At 31.5% G+C, this 24,574-nt stretch overlaps 1 protein-coding gene across 10 annotated transcripts in view; it reads right to left on the reverse strand.

Annotated features, from left to right (window-relative positions):
- Positions 1–3,157: 3,157 nt before the first annotated feature.
- Positions 3,158–24,574, reverse strand: part of LOC143233626 (cyclic AMP-dependent transcription factor ATF-1-like) — a 28,695-nt gene continuing 7,278 nt past the window's right edge. For 4 of the 10 annotated variants that reach the window (XM_076470042.1, XM_076470043.1, XM_076470045.1 and 1 more), the window contains exons 2-9: positions 23,193–23,318; positions 19,044–19,265; positions 15,791–15,967; positions 14,585–14,665; positions 12,085–12,397; positions 11,149–11,304; positions 9,887–10,058; positions 3,158–7,215 (exon numbers count right to left, since the gene is read on the reverse strand). In XM_076470042.1, coding sequence (XP_076326157.1) covers positions 7,071–7,215; positions 9,887–10,058; positions 11,149–11,304; positions 12,085–12,397; positions 14,585–14,665; positions 15,791–15,967; positions 19,044–19,259 — 1,260 coding nt within the window. In that variant the 5' untranslated portion in view covers positions 19,260–19,265; positions 23,193–23,318 and the 3' untranslated portion in view covers positions 3,158–7,070. Of the gene's footprint in view, positions 7,216–9,886; positions 10,059–11,148; positions 11,305–12,084; positions 12,398–14,584; positions 14,666–15,790; positions 15,968–19,043; positions 19,266–19,858; positions 23,148–23,192; positions 23,319–24,574 lie in introns of those variants that run through there. The other 6 variants (XM_076470041.1, XM_076470046.1, XM_076470048.1 and 3 more) reach the window with 5 other exon arrangements.

Raw genomic sequence — 24,574 nt, forward strand, 5'->3', positions numbered from 1 at the left:
TCAAAATAAGTGAAGATAAATTACCTCTGATGAGCAAACACAGTCTGCTTTAGCAGAAAGTTTGCTGTTATATCTCATATGGTGTTCTTTAAACGTCAAATTATCAAGCTTTTTATGTATATCATTCACAACAAATGAGACCTATATGTTTCAACTTATTAAATATTTCCTGTTTTTGTCTGTTACACCAGAAATGTAGGATAAAACGATTCATTGTCTGGTGTTAAATACTTAGAAAATTGAAGCAATAATTAGTGTGTTTAATTTCAATACTTACATATATATATTACTTCTTGTGACTTGTGTGTAATTAAGGATCCTACAATCAGTGAAGTGATGGATTCAGAAGTTGGTGGATATATTACTTTAAAAAGCTGATATGGACTTCACCGGTACATCTATGGATTATAAGAAGAAAACATTGGTATTCAGAATCGCTTAAAATATTAATGAAATAAAAATTCATATTCTTTTCACGAAACATGTAGAGATAATAGCAATAAGTAGAAAGTTACAGAAATGGTTTACCATCCTGAAGATTAGTGCTTTTAACGACGTTTGAATCCATTTCTGTGTATTTTAATCAGGTTGAGATCTATTGTTATTTGCCGTTGACATCCTTGATTAGTAGCTTAATGTGGCTTTTAAGGATGCAACCGCAGCAACAGATTATCGTTCTATATGATTAAAGTGTTACTTAAGGAAGACAATATAAAAACAGACAAATTTTAAAAATAAGTCTAGTGATAACAAAATGACTAGTTTGAACCCATGATCGGTACTTAGAGATGTTGCATTACCCAGATAAAAGAATGACAAGTTAGAACCCATGATCGGTACATAGGGATGTTGCACTGCGGCTCAAGAATAAGGGTAGAATGTAATCGACTGAATGGAAATTATAGAATTGTTCTGTTCATGAACAAATGAAACAAGGTAAATTTTATTGCGTCCTACAAAATATTTTGCATGGTAATTTTCTATTAAAGGAAACATTCACGGTTAATACATAGTTTTGTATGAATTTCGTGAAAAGCTACACAGGGGTAGCAGGGCTAGCTGTTCCTGATTTAGCAGTGAAAGACAAAAGAAGGCAACTGGTCATCACTGTCCACCTTCAACTCTTGGACTAATCTTTTACTGACGAATAGTGGAATTGATCGTCACATTATAGCTCCCTCACGAGTGAATTGGCAAACATGTGTGGTGGGACAAAGAATCGAACCAGCGAGCCGAGCACCCTAACCACTTGGCTATACCAGGCCGAGAGTTTTGGTGTAGCAGTTTGTGTGTAAGTGTCCACCAAGAGTAAACATTTAATAAATAACCCTTTCAGCCTTTACTTTCAAACACTTATAAACTAAACTCTTGTCTAATACCAACATCTAGGACATCCGGGAACTTATAAGAAGTACGAACAGACAGAATGATTACCATCATTAAATAGTCACCCCCGTAAAGAAGTAATTCACTCATAGGGTGTCAGTGTTTTCCTGTAATGAGGTAAAGTCAACGTTAGCTTCCGAGAGGTTTATAAAATATTATCGTCCTGCCAACTAATGTAAGCAAATATTTTAACGCAGATATCAGTAAGTCGTCTGATTACAAGAAACCTGAACTATATGTTTGATTATTTGTCGAAAAATGTAAGAGCACCTTAAATGTCTTTTAATCCAGGTTGTTTACTAATTAAATACAAAAAACTCACAGTCATTAATGGAAACTTGGACAAATTATTTGTTATACATTGTAGTGGATCTGAAATTATTTAGTAAAAACGATGGCAGTGCTGCAGGGTTTATTGATCTATTACGTTATTCTGATTCATTAGGAAGTTGTGGAAACAGGTTTAACGGAAAACAGTAACTTGACGTGATTTTCTTTCTTTGTTTTTTAATTTTGCGCAAAGCTACACAGGGCTATTTGCGTTAGCAGTTCCTAATTTAGCAGTGTAAGATAAGAGGGAAGGCAACTAGTCATCACCAACCACCAACTCTTGGGCTACTCTTTTACCAACGAATACTAGGATTTACCGTCACGTTATAACGCACTAATGGTTGAAAGGGCGAACATATTTGGTGTGATGGGGTTTCAAACGAGAATAAGATTTTCAATTGTGACTGAAGCTAAAGTTCTCAATAAACAGAAATGCCCATTCTTGGGTTGTATTTATGAGAAAGCTGCTAAGGTTATCTTCTGCCAGCTCTAATTTTGACCTACTGACCAGAGAAAAGGCTGCCAATCAGTGCCACATTGGCATCCACCATTTAAGCTAAGGAACTGACTGTCACTCTTATAGGGCATACACACCTGAAAGTGTGGATAGTATTTGGTGGTAAGGTATGGATTCGAATAGTCTTGGAAGGTGAGACAACTGAAAAAAGATAATTACAAAGTCTTTGCCTTTTAGAACTGTGAGTCTAGAAACCGTAGAGATGACTGGTATTTTTTATTGTTTAATGTGCAAGGTTATAAAACTAAAAATAAAAAAGAAATATCTTGTCCAAACCTTCAATGTAGTACAAGACCTGTTGCTCATGGACATGATGTACTTGTACCTACTCCAACAGAATCCCTTGTTACAGTTTCATCTGATGTCAACAGAAATAACAGGGAATGTTTTTAACCCAATAAATCTGGCAAACCACAACTTTTCACATGAGGTGAGCTTAATGATTATTTTGTAAGGGTTCTTCAGAGATTCTGGAGTCCAATCTTCATACTAAGAATTTACATTCTCTATGGACAATATTTTACTGGTACAAAAATTGTGAGAAAGAATTTATACCAAACTTTTGGAAGAATGTTCACTGATTTATTGCAAAAATTATTGCTGTATTAATACCAATGCTAGGAGTTGCAGTCTGTAAACCAAGTGAGTGAAGATTGTATATATATCTTTAAGCATTATTTTACAAAATAGTATGATATAAAGGCACCTTTTAACCAATAACATAATCTGTATATGTATATATATTCAAACATTATTTTACAGCCTTCAAAAAAACAGAGTATGATATAATGGTACCTTTAAACCAATAACATAAGTTTTGTATTGATTGTATGTATCTGAGAAGGTTTCTCTGCTGTGTAATTTTAGCACCAATCATAGATTCGATACTTAATTATTATAATATTTTCAAAGTTCTTGTTCACCTTTTTGTCATATTTTTCTTCTCTTTATTTAAATAATACGTAAAATATATCTTACAAAATATGAGTTTCATGGAAAACTCATTATGTTGGAAATACTTATTATCCGGATTCTTTGATAAAAGAAAAAAATTTCATAGTCATTGAACATACAAGAAGATTTAAAAACATATATCAGATTAATTCTCAAAGACAAGGAGAAAAGGAGTCAAGCATACCTGTATCAGATTACAGAAATAATTTCATCAATATATAAACAAATCACAAAATTACAATTCATGAATTTGTGTAACAGGTCCAACAGTCAGCTTCATAACAATTAACTATCAAAAAGATTTTAATTAAAATCACATCTTAAAAATTACCAAAAGAATAAAATAAAAACATACAAAATTTGGTTTCTAAATGGGGGAAGACAGTTGATAACTCCACTTAAAGTATCATTTTAGACATATGCAAGTATCTAAATGTTAGACAAAGAAAAGAAATTAAAGCTCTCCATAATTTGTAACCCAGGAAACAGGGCAAAAAGAACAATACTAATCTAAATTACAAAACTACACTGCTGGGATAGAAAACATCGCATAAATTTACACATCTTTTTAAGAGTTATCTTCTACTATTTATACATGTGTATTACCCCTTGAGAGAAACACAGAACAAAAATGTAAACACTATGTGTTTCAAGTCGAAACTCAAACATCACTGTATGATTCAAAATGATTCTGAAGGTTTATGTTATGCTATTTAAACTGTTCTTTCATTGAGAGATTATTCCCTTGTTCAGTGTCCTCCACGTTAATGTGTATTTATTCAAACAAGCATAGTTACAGGCAGTAGCTTAACTGTTCTTCTTAAAAACTTATACCTTGCACTTAGAAGAGTAACTGTTATACATGATGGTTCACTAACAAACTTAAACAATCTATAGCCAAATGTCTGTCCATCATGCTCTGCATCTCCTGAATGCAAAATTGTAGAACAAAATTACATATCAAATGGTTATTTTCAAAAGTGCATCACAGGAAAATGATTCATTTCTTTTGAAATATCTAAAATTTTGCCTTGATCCAAGTTTTCATGTGTACTGAACAAAAAATGAGACTTCCTTTACTGACTGAAGATAGAAGCATAAATGTAGAAAAACTCATAAAGACAGGTTTGTTTCAGCATATATTTGTTGTTGTTTAGTTTATATATTTTTTCATGTTAGTATTATACATATACATGACTTTGTTGTACCATATCAATTAAATTTCAACTGAACTGAATATCTTTTCTTCAACACTTTTTATAGAAATGACAACTTTCTAAAAGTACTCACTTTGGTAGCAGTCTTTTCTTGCACTCAGTAAAATAACAAGGAATGGTGGCAACCAATGGAAAAAATCCCCATGGCTACTTGGCACATTTCAGTGCTCTGTTGGGCTGGATGCATTCACTGCCTTAAAACCCAAACATTTTTGCTTACATTGCACTGTAATTAATTTTATTTGGTTAAAAACAAATGCAATGCAATTTTTGTCATTGAAAGATGGTTGTAAACAGCCCACTAAAAATCATCTTGTATATATGTTCTCATCCAAAGGATTGAGTTTACTCCACATTTAATATTTATCCATCACTATTTTAAAAAACCAAATTACCATGTAATTGTTTAAATAGGCAACTGCTAGTAATAATATAGTTATGTATTTTTGGAGTAAAATACTCATATTGAATTTTAAAATTTATGCAGGACTAAATTAATTTTGAATATTTGACAAAGCTCACCAATACTATGTGATCTATTCTATTCTAAGTACAAAAATATATATATAGTTTTTGTTTACTCATTTGATATTCTATTTTAAAAGCTTTGTAGCCTTAGACTATCATAGGTAATATCCTTCCTAAAACAAAGACCCACAATACACAAAAACATTTCTGGTAGTGATTTTTAAAAATGGTCTTCCTATTTCTAATGCCGAAAACAACTAATCAGATTTTAAAAAAATGTAATGATAATAATATTGAAATAAACAGGTTTCTTTGTGTATCTTATAAAGTCACTGAAGGTTACAAAAACCTACAAAAATAGTTTCATGCACACGAATGTTGAACTTTCATGCGAAGAGTGCAGAATTTTTTAAAGTGGTTTCGCATGCATGTCAAATGAATTCATTATTTTGCATGACAATGAAATCAATTCAAAAGACAGAAAGAAATAAGATATGATTTACTCCAAAATTTAAATCTGATGACCTGAAATGTGCTGTAACCTTAACCTAGGAAACAGAATTATTGATAACAAAATTATTATTCAGAAAGTTACATAACTTTTTTCTAGAACCAGAAACTTCCAACTGATTAAGGTAAGGCTGGGCAAGCTAATACCATAATCTATGTAAACTTTTCTGTTAATGAATTATTACTTATATTTTTCAGTCCACCGAATAAGATTTATTTTTCAGTAGCTATAATGGTGGCATCCACTACCGAGTTCCACTGACAATCTTTTCTTGACCTAAGTTCAGGATTAGATGAAAACACAATCCATATCATAAAGTAAAACAAAGTTCTGCATTCAAACATGTAACACTGGAAAATTTTGGTAGTTTAGTGTTTGTCTTCATTAAGTTATAATGTAATTACCTTGACAAATATAAAAAGACAATCTATTTTTTCTTCTTTGTCTACATATTGCACAATAAAAACTGGATGTTTAATGCCTTTTCATAAAATTTATGTTAATTCAGTTAAATAGACTTTTAATTTATTACATGAAAATGAAAGCAGTGGTGAAACATTAAATAAAAATATTATGAATGAGCCATAACTCATATTTTTGTAACAGAACAAAATATTTAATTTTGACTAATAAATAAAGTTAGACGTATTTCAAAACATGTGAACTTTCACTGGAGAACCAAGACAGTAAAGACTTAAATAGATATTAAGAAAAAACATCTCATAAATGACAAAGGTCTTCCAAAGTCCTTTAACTAGTTTCAATTAATCTCTAAATTGTTATTGTTATTTACTTTCATTAATATACAAAATGAAAGATTTTAGCAGAAAATGCAAAAACATTTTCTAGATTAAAAAATTACATATCTTCACTTCCAATAAGTGTATGCCTAATCCCTACTATCATTCAACAAGTGCTAACCACAGTATGAAAAGCAAGTAAATTTAAAAGTGGTAACAAAATATGTTTCTTTAAAAGGCATAGGTATATATTACATCAAAATGTCAAGTCACAAGACAACTAGAGCACTGTGAAACTGTCATTCTTGTTCACCAGATGGATTATGGAAAGCTGTAGGGAGGAGTAACATGCTTTTAGCATAATAGCCTTATCATGTAGCCTTTTACAATGAAAACTGTGTTGCATGATTATATTGTGAATACACAAGCTGTAAGATACTGCAGGACCAGACATGCCAACATGCACTGTAAAGGACATGATGAGAGTCCAGAATCATTTTAATATATGACATATTCAACTTCCATATATTCTCAAACAAAAAACAGAGAAAGATATTAATAGTAACATTAAAATCACACAAAAACAGAGTTCCAATTTCTTAGAACCAGAGTAAAATAACTTGACTATGTTACTTTACACAAACACACCAGGAAACATTTATGGTGGGATGATACGTAAAACAGCAAGAACTGATAATGGTAACATAGAATTATATAATTTTTGATTATTTAACAACATCTTTGCACCTATTACGGTACTCACAGATGACACTTTAGATTTGTGGATAATAAGCCTTAAATGTCACATATCTAAAGTATCTCTCAGTCAGCCTTTTATTCGTCCAGACTACCTTCTTGTCAAGTTCACAGGCTCAGGACATATAACAGGTCCAAAGGAGCAAGGAGGACGTCAGGTTAAATCACAGTTGAAAGTGATGGAAAGAACTTCATTCATTTTTCTGACAATATAACTCCTTGAGAGATTTCAGTTCTTCAATGAGAGCCTTGTTCTGATTCTCGAGGACAGCCACTCTGTTTTCCAGGCACTTAATATATTCTTTCTTCTTCCTTCGACATTCTTTTGCTGCTTCCCTGCAGAAAAACAGCAGTTGATAATCATATATTTTTTGCCTTAATAATTTTGTTGTGGCACTTGTTAAAACTACCTAACAACTACAAAGAAATGTTGAATTTTAGCTTTACTGAAAATACAAATTATTAGTGTTTCCACTGTAAAACAGACAAAAATCATTAGTTTACTTTAGTCTTGGGCCCAGTGGTTAGTGTGTCAGGTTGTGAATCAAGAGTACCATGGTTCATGCCCCATTACTGTCAAAGGAAAACATGCTTTACACTTTGTGGCTATGAGGGTGTAATAAGAGTGATGTTAAAATTCAACTATTCAATCAGAGTAGTTAACAAGTTTGCAGTGGATTGTGTTGACTGTCTGCTTTTTCTCTCTAGTTTATCACTCCAAAAGTAAGTTAAGATAGTGCAGATAACCCCTAAGTAGCTTTCCATGAAATTAAAAAACAAAGATAAAACCCTTATTGTTTATATAAATGACTAACATGTTGTTTATGTATACTGACCTAAAAGAAGAGTTACTTAGTCATGAAATTTATTTATTAAGTTCTGTCTGATCTGTAAGCAGTTAAACTGGTTACACAAAACCAAATTCACACCAGTTACTAAAACTGATGCTACTCTTGACACACATCTAACTTTTTCAGAAAACAGTTCTACCCTGCATGCAGTTCAAGCTTCATATTTAAACAGTGAAAAATATATTTTTTATTACTTCCCTAGTCTAAAAATATCACAAACATAAACAGCTGAATATGTAGTAGCTTCAGTTGAGTGTTTGGTTATAAGTGTTGCAATCTTTTGTTTCTGACTTCGCATGTGTGTATTGGTGAATGAAACAGTGGAGGGTGCCCATGGTGGATCAGTGCTAAATTTGAGGACCTATAATATGATAAAACTGTTTTCTATACATATGGTGGGCAAAGCACAGATTTCTCATTGGGTATCTTTCTGCTTACCAATGAACAAATAAACAGTAAACAGTACAGTAACACTGAAACTTTAAGACTTACACCCAATTATTTCACCAAGAAACAAACAGTTAACCCAATAAATTATAACAAAGTAGAAACATTCAATATATTCACAGAAACATAACTTAATAATTGTGTATCATAACTTTTTATAAAGAATGTGTCTTGCTAGCATTCACAGCTAAGCTCTATCAAAGCTGCATGGAAGGAAATGGATTATATCATAAAACCAGTTCAAGCTCTACCAACATGGGTATGCCACATTATTACCAACACAGAGAACAAGCAGAAAACTGGGTCTTTAAAGCTGAATATTTCTTTATGTGACTGTTAAGTAACAATATGGTTTTTATTTTAAAAGGACCTGTTTACTGCTTTTAGGACATTTCCACAGAGCTACTCGTGGACAGCTGCACAAGCCTTCCCTACTTTTGAGCTGGTAGCCTAAAAAAAGTCAGCTAGTTAACAGAACACATCACTAACTCTCAGAAAACATTTATGTGACAGAATAGTGAGATTTGACAATCACCCATGATCCCTGAGTCTGAAAAGCATTTTACTAGTTTACTAAGAATAATGAGACAGAACAATGAGTCTCAGGCCCGTACTGAAATACTAAAATAAAACTTAGCTTATTTTAAAACTCTTTATAATGCTGTATTATACATACAATGCATTACATGCTTTATAATGATGCATTACACAGTAATTGCTCAGATACTTTATACTGATATGTTTATATGAAAAGGAGTGGTTCAGTTCTTTTTTTCTTAACTTTTCCTCAACCATCCAATTAAAACTGATAACTTTATTTGATCCTGTATTTGTGATACACTGATGATACAGGTTTATAAATTTGATACTTTCAGGAACACTGCTAATTATGATTTTATTAAATGAAACAAATTTAGAATTCTGATATAAAAAATAACCTTGATTTTGGTACAACTTGTCTGTTTGTCAAGAAATGGCCAAGTGCTTTATATTAAAAACCTTTTTTAATACCATTTAATTTTTTATAACAATTTTCCCAAATCAAATATTCTCAAACATTAATGATATCATGTCAACAGTAAGATATATTTTTATATTATAGTAATATATTCCTCAAGAACAATAGGTTTCAGAATTTAAATGGACTGTATCTGTCTGTTATATGAAAAAAAGTCATTTAATAAAGCACCACTTTCTTGTGACAATATCTACATTAGAGAAACTAGTCAGACCAAACACAAAGATTAGAATATAATAAAAGATATAGCAAGGCCAAAATATCATAAAATATTATAAAAAAGGATAAAAACAGAATTCTAGACAAAGCTTACCACAGGAGTCTTACTGACAACTGCTAGATACTCCACTTGGCCAACCTGCACAGCTTGGAGCTTTACTGTAACATTTTAGTAAACTATGGTAACCTGAATAAGGACTCAGTATAGAAGCTGAAGTGTCTTATTTTTCAATTAAACAGACAACTGAAGTATATAACAGTTATAAACTCCATTATATCTTCTCTGCCTGAAGTTCCACTGACACAAAAGCCCTCACAATTGCTTACTTAGAATTTCCTTTATTAATTAAGAATAATCTCAAAATTCATAACTAGATCTTCTAAGATCACTCTTTCCTAGCTGAAGCAAGAAGAATAAGAAAAAAATTCAAAGCTGGTAATTTATTTCTCTGAAAGTTTATAAAATAGTAACCTGTTTTTTAGAAGTCTGTGTTCCCTCCGCCGTGATGTTTCTTCTGCCAGCTGTTGGGGATTTTGGATGGTTGAAGCTGGTGTCATGACAACACCTTGGGGGAGACCAGTGCTTGTGGTCACTCCTGCTGTCCTGATCTGATAGGCCTGAAGGTCAGCAGCTGACAAGGTAACTGGAATTTGTTTGGAAGAGAAAATCAAATCAGCTACTTATGCACATGTAATTATACACACACAAAACAAAGAATACTCATATTATTACGTTTTGACACATAAAACGCAAGCACTCTTCATTACCTTGTCAATTCATCCATGTTTATTTTAGTTAAAATATACAAGTTACATTTTTTTAAAGTTGAAACCAAATAAAATCTTATGTTATTGAGATCCAAGTTTTCTTGTTATCCTGTATATTAATTTTCAAGTCAAAGTTTAAAGTTAAAGAAATATATCCTATGATAACCTTGTACCAGTATCAGTCTGACCAGACTAAAGTGTTCCTTACAGAACTTGCACTAGTGGGGTGCTAAGGTGGGTCATATACTCTCAAAGTTCACTCTTATGGATTTTAAAAACTTAAAACATGATTTTTTTAAATTGCTAAGAAGTGTCAATATAATTTTACCCCCCCCCTCCAAGTAAGAGTAGCTGAAGCAAGGCTTGGTTCTTTACTTTTAGTTATGTTAATATAAACTTAGCAAACATATTACACATTTAAACACTACTGATGTGATAAACATTTAATTAACAGATCTCTGATGAAGTTTATAAGTGCACAGATTTAGTAGCAATTCACAGTTAAAAATTCATTTGGAGTGTTTGTTTTTTCTTATAGCAAAGCCACATCAGGCTATCTGCTTAGCCCACTGAGGGGAATCAAACCCCTGATTTTAGCATTGTAAATCCTTAGACTTACTGCTGTACTAGCAGGGGGCTGCATTTGGAGATGTTAAAGTTGATGTTAAGTTTTTTCTTGTTAGCCCGGCAGGGCCTTTTGAATACAGTCTATTGTTCTCATCAAAATAATCTGTTGGTTGTTCATTCTTTAATGATTGTGAAAAAACACAGTATTAAGCTTTTAAGTTATACCTTCATAACTGTTGCTCATCCATTTATGATACATTTTTATGGTTATGAAAAATCTTTCAAATGTTTTAAAATGTTCTGTGACAGAGTTTTTTTTAATACAATACAAATAAATCTTTTCCTGTGTAACAGTACCAGCAACAATGTTAAGTAGAACAAAGAAAATATGTTTTCTACCTGGCACCAAGAACTGCTGGCCATCTTGACCCTGAGCATACTGGACAATTGTCCCTGTAGCTGCAGTACCAGCATTGGTCATAGTCAGTGTCTGCAGTCCCTGGAGAGTGCCATCCTGTGAGCCTGTGGCCAGTTGAATGGCTGAAGCTGGAACTACTTCAGAAATGTTCAATTGGACAAACAAATTAGGCAGTTATTTATAGTAATAAAATGCTTACAATAATGTCTTAAATGGACATGAAATTGTTAAAGCCTTTAGTAACATGTACTTTTATTTTAGTTAAACCATTTGTGTAGAACATTAAACTTCATAACATTAATTAAGAGCTTGGAAAGCATAATATGTTAATGTCACTGCAGGATAATAGAACACACAATATGTTAATGATATTACAGGATAATACTTAGAATATACTTAGAATATACAATATATTAATGACACTACAGGATAATGGAAAACAATATGTTAATGACACTACAGGATAATACTTAGAATATGTAATATGTTAATGATATTGCAGGATAACACTTGGAATTCATATTAATTAAGGACAGTACAGGTTAATACTTGGAATATATCATATATTAACAGTGCAGGCCAATAGCCAAAATACATAACATGTTAACAACAGTACAAGTTGAAAATAAAAAATAACAGAACAATTTTATCCATGAACAAGATCATAAAATTCAATAGATATTTACAAAAGTTTTGTTTGTTTGCTGATAGGTACAAAGGAACACAATGGGCTACCTATGCTGTGGCTGTCATGATTACTGAACCCAAATTTTTAACATTATTATAAGCCTTCAGACTTAGACCTGAGCCACTGGAGGGCATTCATAGAGAAAGCAGGATTGATGGTAGCAAATATTTAGTTCTGATTCTATAAATACATTAATATCCTATTCTATTCCCATTCTTAAAGTACTTACCCTTCAACAAACCTTGTGCTGTGTGATATTGCGTTCCTGCAACTGTGACAGTATTTGATGCCAAAGCCGTACCAGTGTCTGACTCATGAATATTGTCGCCTGCTGTTCCACTTTCTTCTTTCACCTCAACAGTGGTGCCAAGAGAAACTACAGGTCCTTGAGGTTCCGTAGATGAAAGTTCATTCAATATTTTACGATAGGAAGGACGCCTAGCAAGGATCTCTCGTCTCTTCCTCGATTCATCTTCTGCAGTGCTTAAAGCGAGTGTGATTCCATCCCCATCACAACCATCCCCCTTGGCTGTCGTGATGAGCTGCAACATTACAAGATCAAATCTACAATTATCAACTTCATTTGACAGCATATTCAAGTACGGGCTTGCTTGACCTTGACAATCATAACAAGAAATATTAACTTAACTGCTTCTAGCAACCACATGTAAAGTCATTTTAACACAGCATAATATTCACAGAAAACTTATATATTTTGATTTATTAAAGGATTGGATGATGTTAAGCACATAGCTTTATACCGAACTATTTTTCTGTTACCCACCAGAATTATCAAAACCTGATTCAATCAATGTATTAAATAAAATAAGATTATACAAAATTAATTATAATGAAATATTCTGTAAAATCTGCAGGGTTCCACCCATTAGGTGAGGAAGAAAAATAATACATCAATAAATATTGTATTCGATGTCACAGATTAATATAAATTACTTACAAACCTCAAACACACAAACTTTGATAACCATTCTGATGGACAAGAGGTTAAAAATCAACAGATAAAAGAATAAACAATAAAAAATTTATTGTTTCAAGGATTTTTTTAAATTAATGAAAAAGAATGATGAACAAAATATTGAACAGATCTCGTACAGATAGATGCAAATTTTGTGTTTAATTACTTCTTTTAAGTGCAAAACTACACAAAGAGCTATCTGTGTTCTGCCCTCCATTGGCCTGAAACTTAATTTTTAGCATTATGAGCTCACAGACTTACTGCTAAGACAAAAGAAGTTGGTACGTATTTAAGGGAACAGCATTGCCAGTGGTCAAGGCACTCGACTCATAATCCGAGCATTACAGATTTGAATCCTCATTGCACCAAACATGCTCGCCCTTTCAGCCGTGGGGGCATTATAATGTTACGGTTAATCCCACTATTCGTTGGTAAAAGAGTAACCCAAGAGTTGGTGATGCGTGGTGATGACCAACTGCTTTCCCTCTTGTCTTACACTGCTAAATTAGGGATGGCCTTGAGTAGCTTTGTGCAAAATTAAAAAAACAAACATATTTAAGACCACTGTTACCAAATGATGTTGTCTGCTGATAACATTAGAAAATTGTACTTGTCCAAACTCCCCCTCCCAAGACCAAATCCATATTGGAAGGAACAAATAAGTGGAGAGAAGAAAATTATTCTCCAATTTGTCAACTTACATCAACAACATACAGTAAAGTTGCATCCCTGTTCATTTTAACATCGAATTTGATATAAAGATGCAAATAACGTGAAATAATAAGATAGTAGATTGTGTAATTTAGGTTATTTTAAGTATATATAACGTAAATCTAAATTAAAGGAAAATTTTAAGTTCAATGATAAATACATGTGAAATGAATATAACTGATATATTCATCAATCACTGTATTTTTTTCTTAAACAAGTATGTTCTTGTTACTGTTTTTGCACTTAGTCATAATGAAGTGCAACACTTAATATTAGTAACCACTTCACAATAAGAATAACTACTACAATACTGATTCATTGTTCTAATACAACAAAGTAGATGTCACATCACTCGTTTTTGTATTAATTATTCTTTTATCCAAAATATTAAACATATAATTTTATTACCTTTGGTAAATAGATGTTTTTTATAACCAAATACAAACCACAGAATCAGCAAAGTGTACAGGATCATTAACCTAGTGAACTGTGAACAAAATTTGTTTGTACTTCACACAAAACAAGAATTTGTACAAAACCACATACTTACTTACCAATATATATTTCTTCCACACAATTAGATCACATTATATTCAAGTTTATAAAAAAAAGATGCTATAACTATATAATTTAAAGGAAAACATTAGATTACACTGGACCATAATTTCTAGTTCTTTCTGGACTACTCAGACAAATATTTGTTTTGTTCAGGACTCTAAAATTGGATTATTAAAATTACAAGCTCTATACAAACCTTGTTTGCTAATACTCTTTGATATAACAATTATACAATATGGTTACAAACTGTTCATTTAAATGTAGTTCACCTTACAAATCGTTTGTCTAATAAACATCTTATATTTTAATAGGTAAGAAATATTTAATGCATCGTGTAATGTTATAGTAACATAATTTTGAAATTTTTTCTGCTTGTTTTAGAATGTAGAAATAAAATACAAAACACTCATAGACTGCTTCACTATAATCCAGAGTTTACCCACTTCTAATATCTAAAGATTTTAGTGAACCAAGGAACACTTACCTGAACAGGATGGACACCTCCATCACCCTCAGCACTGTGAATAACTGATCCTTTGTTTAACAGGATCACATTCTTTCCCAGCTATGATGGAAAATGTCCACAACAATTAATTTAGGATCAAACACTATAAATCTTATTCTGACAAGATGCAGTGTTTGTAAGCAAAATCATATGTAAAATTCCCACATTTCTTACAGTTATATTCTAAAATTTCCATTTGAAAATGTTAGAAGGAATAAAACTAAATTAAACAAACTGTATATGGATAGCATTTTAATATATCTAAAACTGTAAAATATACACACTCATAAAATTATGTTCATTTTGAAACATGACACCAACACCAAAACCCTAACTCTGTCATGATTATCCCAGTTTGTGTGGTTAGGCTTAACACATTGTGACTTGGTTATTTTGATAGATGAATGAATATTTTTCAATATGAATAGAAGTTTGAAACATATTAAAATAACTTTGAAAACTGTATAATTTTGAAAATAAACAGCCTAACTATGCCGTAACTCAGCTACATCCATATGTTTTATATAAAAAGAAAAATATTTTTTTCCTATATGTCTATCTATTTCAACAAAGTATCTAAAGGTGTGAATGAGAAACAAGGTGATATGTTTTATGATTGTATAAAAAAGAACTTTCTTAACCTCTTCATGTAGTACTTAGAATGAAATTCATGTAATACCTCATTTTAATTTATTCTACTTAATGTGTACAAGCAATATTTACACTAAAGTCTTAATTTTAATATCAGATTCAATTATTACATAAATCTCATATTGCTGCTTACTGAATGTTTGCCAAAATGTGACAAAAATTACAGAAAATCAACACATTAAACACATACTATTGAAATTAGAATAGTTATAGTTACACTGTGACTTTACCACAATTTATGAAAGTTGCTTAAGATGTCAGAAGAGTAAGTGTTCAAGATGTTTAAATATTTTATCAATATAAAAAAGTTTGAAAGTCATTGGTCCAAAGTTTCATTATAATATTGAAAAATTTGTTGAAACACTAAATATAATAACTAGATCTAAATTAAAGTTCCCTTCGCAAACAAATATCTTTCTTTTTACAATATTCCTCCAATAAAAATTTATTTTATACATAACACATATATACACATACAAAACACTCTTCTGATGTAATGCATATAAAAGAAGATATCTTTATAGTGAACCTTACCGACTGAAGTCCAGTTCCTCCTGGTGCTTGTATTACAGACTGCTGGTTAGGTTGAATAACGGACTGCACATGAATAGGTTGAGTGCCACTAGGGATAGAAACGTGTACTATGGAAACGGCACCTCCAGGTTGAGGTACGGCAATGGCCTGGGTCGTTGAAGACACTGTTGTAGCAATCTAGAATGACACTAAAGTTATTAGATAGACTACAAAGAACATTAAAATCACAATGAATAACATTTTATAAAAATGCAAGGCTTAACATGACCTGGTTGTTGAGGTGTTCAATTCACAATCCCATCACAGTCTATACTTTTTCTTTTAACCATGTAGTATAGGGGAAATATAACGTGATGATCGATTCCATTATTTTATTAGAATAGCCCAAGAGTTGGCAATGGATGGTGTTGACTGACTGTCTTACCTCCAGTCTACCACTTCTGAGTTGCATGTGGTTAGATCAGCTAGCTCTTGAGCAACTTTGCACAAAATTCAACAAATTAAATGAATATAGTTATAATATATGGAGAGGTAGCACTAAGCACTGAATCAAAAATGTTAGTAATGTATTTAAAATTAAATATAATAAAAATATATGTACAGGAAATTTTAAATTTTCATTACAGTAATGTCTCTTCCTGCTTTCTTTATTTAATCACAATGTTACTCCAATGTTTCTTCTGACTCACTGTTATATTGTGAACTTAAAAAGTCTTCATACTTGTTTCACTATTGTCCCAAAAATATTATTTTGTGTTCCATCTTCTGCATTGGATAAAGAACATTTTAAAAACGATTTTCTAATAATATTGTCCAACACTTCTTTCCAAGCTTTCAAAATCCACTCCATTATTGTTGATGCTGATGCCCTTTTGGTTTACCACTCAATGTCAAAGCATGATTGTCTTTATTCAGCCAAGCATCGTAATATTATGAATACCATCTTTGAATGACTTGTATTAACAAGGATACATCAAGGAAAATTATGTTTTCGAGACTTTTGAAAAGTTAAAAACAATAACTCAAATTTAAGATGCTCCCTAATCTTCAGTTTAGAAAAATGTGAAAAAAGGTGCATCTTAAATTTGAAGTAATACAGTATATATATAGGAGCTCCTCTACATAAAAATTTTCTCAACCCAAACCAGCTGTTTTTACATATATAAGATAAACTTTTGTAAAACTTGTCTGATTACAGGAGAACTGTCCCCCCCCCCTTTGATAACTTCTTTTGAAATATGGCACAGCACATTCTTACACAGATATGCTGTTTGGATTTGATTTAAAAAACAGCATTTGTTATAACATTTTGGGACAATATGGGACATATTGGTCCATCTCAACTGTTTCATGCTCTAAACTAAATTAAAATAATTAAAAACAAAAGCCCTTAAACTAGCCCTTATCATCTTATACATATAGCTTTTTCTTAAACTCACTTTAATTTACCGCCTCCACAACATCTGTAGGCAACCCATTCCACAGGTCAACTACCCAGTTAGAAAAATGAAACTGTCTTAGCTGAAGAGGACTCCTACCTTACCAAAATGTACATTTCTATCCCCCAGTCCTACTATTCTCACCATTAACTATGAAAAAAATGAAGTGTCTACACTATTAGTTTCCTTTATAACCTTAAACACCTCAACTGGATCCCCTCTTAAATACTTCAACTAGATCTCCTATTACAATCTTAAACACCTCAATAAATGATCTAAATCCTTTTGTAAAGTAACAGCATCTTCTTCAGAACCACCAACACCGAAAATCTTGATATCACCTGCAAATTAAATTATTTCTTTATCCATATCATTGATGTAATTGAAAAAGAGCAAAGGTCCTAAGATTGAGCCTTGAAGAACCTCATTTGTGACATTAATCCTGTGTGAGTGAACTCTGTTTATAACAACCCTCTGCTTTCTTCCATCCAGTCGCTCTTCTATTGAATTGCTAACTTAACTCCCACACTTATATAGATAATTTTTGTTTTTACAAGTCTTTTACATGGAACCTTTTAAAATACTTTCTGAAAATCCAGATACACCACATCTGCACCCTTACCCATATCTACATAAGCAGTAACCATTTCAAAGAATGTAAAACGATTTAACATTGTCAAGATCATCCCTTAACAAAACCATGGTAACTATCCAATAAATTTCTAAACTTTATTAAATGCTTTAGCAAAGCAACTTTTAACAGAACTTCCAAAACTTTTCACACAACTGGTGTAAGACTAATAGGTCTACAAGTTCTGAGATAATTTTTATCACATCCATTGAGAAGAGGAGTTACATTAGCTAACTTCCAATCCTCTGCTACTTGACCACTTTTTAAGGTCTGACAAACAATAGTATTACATATCTAATCTTTAGCCTCCTTCAAAACTCTTGGAGAATTATTATCTGGCCCAGGAGCCTTTAAAACTTCATAATTTTTTCCTTAACCAGCTCAGAATTAATGCAGAAATCTTGTTTGATCTTGTTTCCATTTATCAGTTGTTCAAGATATGGAATACTGTTTAAATCCTATTAGTTAAAACCAAAGAAAAAAGCAAAATTTAATAACACAGCCATCATCCTTTATCATCCCTCAAGGGTCCTGCCCTGATTTTAACATTTTGTTTACCCTTAATATACTTAAAGAAATCCTTACAATTTTTACATTTTCAGCCAACTTTTTCTCATACATCCTATTTGATGTCCTAATTTTCCATTTCACTTTCTTGATATTCTGTAATCTTCTAAGTCTCTTGTTATACCAGTCAAGTTGAATTTTTAAATTTATGATGTTTTTCTTTAATTTTTTTCTATTAAACTCTTTGTGAGCCAACCTAGTTATTTTTACTTGCATATACACTTTTCTTTCTATAATGACTATGTTTTCTTTGAATATTATCTTTTGATAAATGGGACACCACCTGGTTTGAATTATGATTATTTAATATAAATAATTTCTGTTAGTTCCTGGAATTATTAACCTTCCTAAATTGTTCTTGTAAACTGATGAACTGCAGGTTGTTCCAGTTCACCCATACTGGTAATAAATTACCAACTTCTTACTCCTCCATACATATGGAAGTCATCTGTCAATCCCCAAAAAGCCATACAATATCTTCTAAATATTATGTTTGACTCTAGAGTGTTTGATATGTTTTAGCCATTACCTTGTTAGTTCTGTCATTCGACATGCTGCAAGGATTGGTGTGAATAAAAGCATTAAAATTTGTGAAATAAACAACATAAGAACTCACATTTTTCTCTGATGCACGTGGCATAAGCAGTATTGTCCCATTGCCTCTAACTTGTGTTCCCGAGACAAGGGAACTAGCTGAAAGTATTCCTGTAGGTTGAGCTGTTCCATTTTGGGTCCCCTGACCAGTATGGTTAGAGGAAGTTGTAGCCCGATCAATGGTTGATTGTGAGGAAGACACTGCAACAGAAATCTGTTCTTCTACTAAACCATCCATGGCATTCTGTAACAACATTAAACAGTAATGTCTAAATGGTTAATCAAATTCTCAATCTATTATTAATATACATTATTTACAATATGCAAAAGACACTTGTGTATAATCCTGCCATGGTTTTACCATCCTATTTAAACTGTACTTTATAAAACTATATTCTGACTGCCCAAACTACAATATACATTATTTTAATTCTGGCTACAAGTTAACAGCAGTGCTATGACCATTAAAAAAACTGTTAAAGGTAAAAAGCTAAAAAAAACAAAAAAACAGTAGCCAAATACAAACTTCATTCTTGTTCAAACTCAAAAAAGGAAAAATGAAATGCTAAACATTTTATATTTTCCTATAAATAACTGAAAATCTGTTACCTTTTTTTAGTAGTTTTCATTTCACAAGTTAAGAAACTTTCTGAAAAAGCAATTGTTTCAAAAAAGAAAAAAAATTCAAAATAAAACAATGATATTTCAAAGCTATTATGAAGGATTTGAAAAATTGAATATCACAAAAGAAAAGAACGTGTCCTGAGATGAATGAGCAGGAAATGGTGATTTTTGCAGAACATACACTACCACCAGATGTTTTTACTATCTACTTACCATTAAACTTTTTGTTTTCTCCCAGTTTTTGTGCATAAAATTTAAACTTTTACAGATTTAGAAACTGTACTCTACAAAACACAATTGTTGTGGTACTGTCAAGTCTGAGTAACCTCCAAACTCAAGTTCATTAACAATGATAATAGTTCCATTAACAAAATAAAATTAGGTTTAAAACATACACCTTTTCATCTTAAATATATCATATTATCAGTCAGTAAACATAAGTTTAACAGAAGCAGAAAATATTAAAATCCACTAATATTCATTTTACTGAAACAGATCTTCCATTACTAGTATATAACCACATAAAGTTAAACATCAGTGGTACCCAAAACAATTAATCTTTTTGTTGTTGTTAAAAGAACAAACATTATCTTTAATTAGAAATACTGATGACAGATGGCGCAATCCATAAATGTATTTGAACGATTCTGAGTGATAAGTTTGTTGTTTTTTTTACAAAACTACTCTCTGGACAAATTATGCCATATTCACCGTAGGGAAACGAGCCCCAGATTTTAATATTTTAACACGTAAACTTACTCCTGACATAACGGGGAAAGAGTAATAATTAAATAATTACACATGATATCCATCGTTATACAATTATTTCAATAAATAGAAAATATTATTTTGCTTAAAAACGACAGCTATATTAAACTGGATGTCTTAAGGAAATGAATCGTCAGTATCTGTCCTCATCATTAAGCGATATCTTCAAAAACGATCCTTATCTTTGAAATGGTCGTTATTTTAACATTCTGCCATTAATGCTTAAATTATAATGTTGCTCGATCATTTTTACAGAGAAATCGCGTATGTTTATATAACGGTTGTCACACACTGTAGTGTTTTAAAATTATGAGGCTCTCACTGAACCAAACGATTTCGATAACATTTAGCATATGCGAACTCTGCTGAAATCCCCAAAGGTTCAATTTAAATGGAACGAACAGTTCGAATTTCTATATTTATTACATAAAACCGACGCCAAATGAAACTGTGACGTTTCACGGATACCTTGCTGATAACCAGTATTTAGCAGACCTTAAGATGATTGACAGATACACCTGCATGCTGACCTCGTGAGGTCAACCAAATAAATTGCACATAATACACAAATATTATCTTTATGTATGTGTGTATATTTGTTTTTCTCAATATAAACCTAACATGTAATACATATAAACAATATTCAGGGTCCAGTGTTGCCAGATGTACGATAAGTTTAACCTGTGTACGATCAATAATACAAAGTGTTCATAGTGTACAATAACTTTATAAATATCTCGCCACCAAGTAACAACAGGTCTTGCAATTCAGCCTCCTTTAGTTCTACAAGAACATGCCCAATGATATTGTTATATCTCAAACCACCATTCAGTGCTGAACTACTTGATCACATGGCATATTACTAATTTAAATCGTAACATCTGGACGAATCAGATTCAATTCTTACCGCCTTTGTACGGTGTTGTAGAATAAGCGCGTATAGAAGGAGGGGTGGGGGTGCGCACACATTTCACAACGCGAGAAGGGGAGCACATATATTGATTTCTAAAGCACTTATTTAAAATTATATACTAGCATTAACCGAGAGATTTTAACAGCGAAACAAAAACGAAAGAAGATTTAAAGTAATAACTTATTCAACTTTCATTAAGACTTTTCTAGTACTAAAATGTAAACAATCGATAAAAATCAGTTAAGCCTAACAAGCATTAGAATAAATCTCAAGGTCTTTAATAATTGGGAGAAACCTGCACTAAAATATTTGAATATTCATTATATTAATATTAATTTAAGAAGTGAGTTAGATCTAAAATTTATTCATAACAAATTTATATTCATTCCGTTGGTGTGAAATACGTGATATTTTTTCAGGTTGCTGGATTCCCACTTATATTAACTTTAACGAAAACCATAATTACCTATCTACCTTTACGAATAAGGGTCGTATTGTTGATTTATATACATATACTTATAATAATCCTTGCCGATTTTAAATCGTTTAGAAATAGTTAAACAGAGTGTGCTGTTGATAATTTACTCATTAAACAAATATTGTATATGAATTATAATTCATATACACCAATTGTTTCTAAGTTATAAAGCACAAGGCCATGCAATAAGCTATCTGAACTGTGCCAACCACAGGTATCAAAATCAGGTTTTAACACTAAGTATTAAGACTTAACGCTAAAGCACTGATGTTCTGTTTGTTTTAGAACAAAGCTACATTGAGGTATCATCAAAGATTTACAACAGAAATCTGTTGGCTGATGACAATTACTGTACCACAAACTATCAGTAATATCTTTACATCGATTTACAGTGTAAACTTGTTTTTATTCTTCGGCTTCTAAACAACCCATATAGCTTATAAGTTCACCAGTACAAGTTTACACTGTTAATTACTGGCAAAGAAATATAACATTCAAGTAACAATGAAATCAAAATTTTAATGAAAAAATTTATATATTAATAACTCCACTGTTAACCAGATTTTGAAGCAGTAGTAATAATTGTAAAACTCTCAAAGGTCTAAAAAAGATTTTAATATTTCTAACATGAAAAGCCAACAGCTTTGGATTTTTTCATATATATATATTCACACAAAGATATTCAAGGGCTATCTGTGCTAGTCATCCTTAATTTTGAACCGATAAAATTAGTTTGAAAGTAGCTAATCAATAATATCCACTAATGACTATAAGACTATTAGTCTACTGATGTCTGACCAAACAGTAGGCTTTGACTACCATCCTTATAATGTACCTACTGCCTCAAAGTGTGTGTGTGTGTTTTTTATTATTTTGCAGTAATGGGAAGTAAACAAATCAAGCACCAGATTCATAGTCTGGTACAGTAACCACTGGACAGTGTTCAGCCTCACAACTATTGGTCATAGGAAGCTGATGGAATGTCATTAGTATAGAGTTCACAACTTTATGAATCATGCAGTTTTGTTCACCAAATCCTAAATAGTTTCAAATAAAATACAATGTATTTTCTTTTCTAATACTTATACAAGTGTAAAGCAGTACAGTCCTGTAGTCAGATCTAAACTTACAGAGCAAATTAGATTATCCCAATATAACAGGGCATAAAATTATGGGTGTCACTTGAAAATAGCTGGTTAGTGTTACAGTAAAACTTAAGAGTACACTTGAAAAAAATTTCAGTAAACATTTCAGGATGAAAACTCACATATCCTTTAAAAAAAACATCAATATTCAAGCTACATGCACTTTAGTGACTTTAAATACAGAAAGTTACTGTAACTGTAAATTTGTCCATGATTAATGCTTAAACAGGCAATTTATAATACTTTTTCTGTAGTACAAGGTTGACATCAGCAGCAAAGTAGTGTAGGTTGTTGATACAGGTGTGTGGGGCCTGGATACACCAGTTTTCACTTACAATAAACATCTTTTGCCTATAGTGAACATCAACACTATAATTTGAAATTAAAATAAGTTTTAATATTTGAAAATAGCATGACAGAAGATTTATGCATATAAATATGACATATAATTATAATTAAGTAAGACAGAATTACAGTTAATTTTAGAGAAGTAAACTGATGTTACAACTAGCAACCATTTGTTATTGATTTTATGAGAATATTTTACACCATATATTAATACCTAGATCACACTTCACAAAAATGTGTGTTCCAAACCATATATTAAATTGTTATATTAAGATGAAAAAATATTGAAAAATTAATGACCACTTAGAGACAGGTAAATGCTTTTGTGACTGAACCGTAGGAGTCTGCTACAGCAGTGTTTCTAACTATAAATAACTTGCATGGTACAGTGAGCGTAGCTGTATTATGAAGGTTACTGAACGTTGACAAACAGCCAATAACACAAATTATTAAGAGCAGCTGTGACTTTCAAATTTTTAAATGAAATATAGTCTTTTGTCGTTTTCAAAATAACAAAAACCTCTCTTTCATTCAAAGTAACTACGATAATGTTTAGTATTCAACAGTTGTAGCTGGCACGTAGTAAACGATACAATACATACATGTATAACTATGGTTTCCACCAACAATGCTAATTATAAAGCACAACATTCTACTGTCACCAAGAAATAAAACTATCTTCATCCATATTGATTACTAATATCCACAATGACAAGTCAAAATTCTTTTGTACCTTTCTATTACAAAATCTATCTTTATTTTTGCCTTGAAAGTAGAATGCCTTTTGTATTTTAATGTACATGTACATCAGGGTGGCATATTAATCTACTTTTTTTAATTTTATATATTGGACAAAAATTATTATGTGCAACACACTAAAAATACTCGACTCTTGCTATAATCCATAAAATTTCATGTAATGACTAATGCTATCATAATTGTAAAATGCACACATTAGTTATTACATGAAATTTGATTATGGTTGTTTATATAATGCAGGCTGATTAAATAAAATAAATTACAGTAAAAAAATATTTGTCTGACACTGTCTAAAATAATAGCATAGACAGGAACTGGGGTTAGTTTTGCATTTATCAAGAAAATCTAAGTAATTGAATAATTACTGAAATTTCAAAGTTTTTGTCCATTAGGTTTCCATAACTTGATATTACACTAATATAAGATTGATACTGCAAAATTTGAAATTAACAGTTGTGCAAAAGATAATTTCATTCAAATGTGGGCTGGTGGTTAAGTTACATGAACATACCAGTTTT

Source organism: Tachypleus tridentatus, chromosome 12 (genome assembly GCF_004210375.1).
Source record: "Tachypleus tridentatus isolate NWPU-2018 chromosome 12, ASM421037v1, whole genome shotgun sequence".
Classification (NCBI taxonomy): Eukaryota; Metazoa; Arthropoda; class Merostomata; order Xiphosura; family Limulidae; genus Tachypleus; species Tachypleus tridentatus.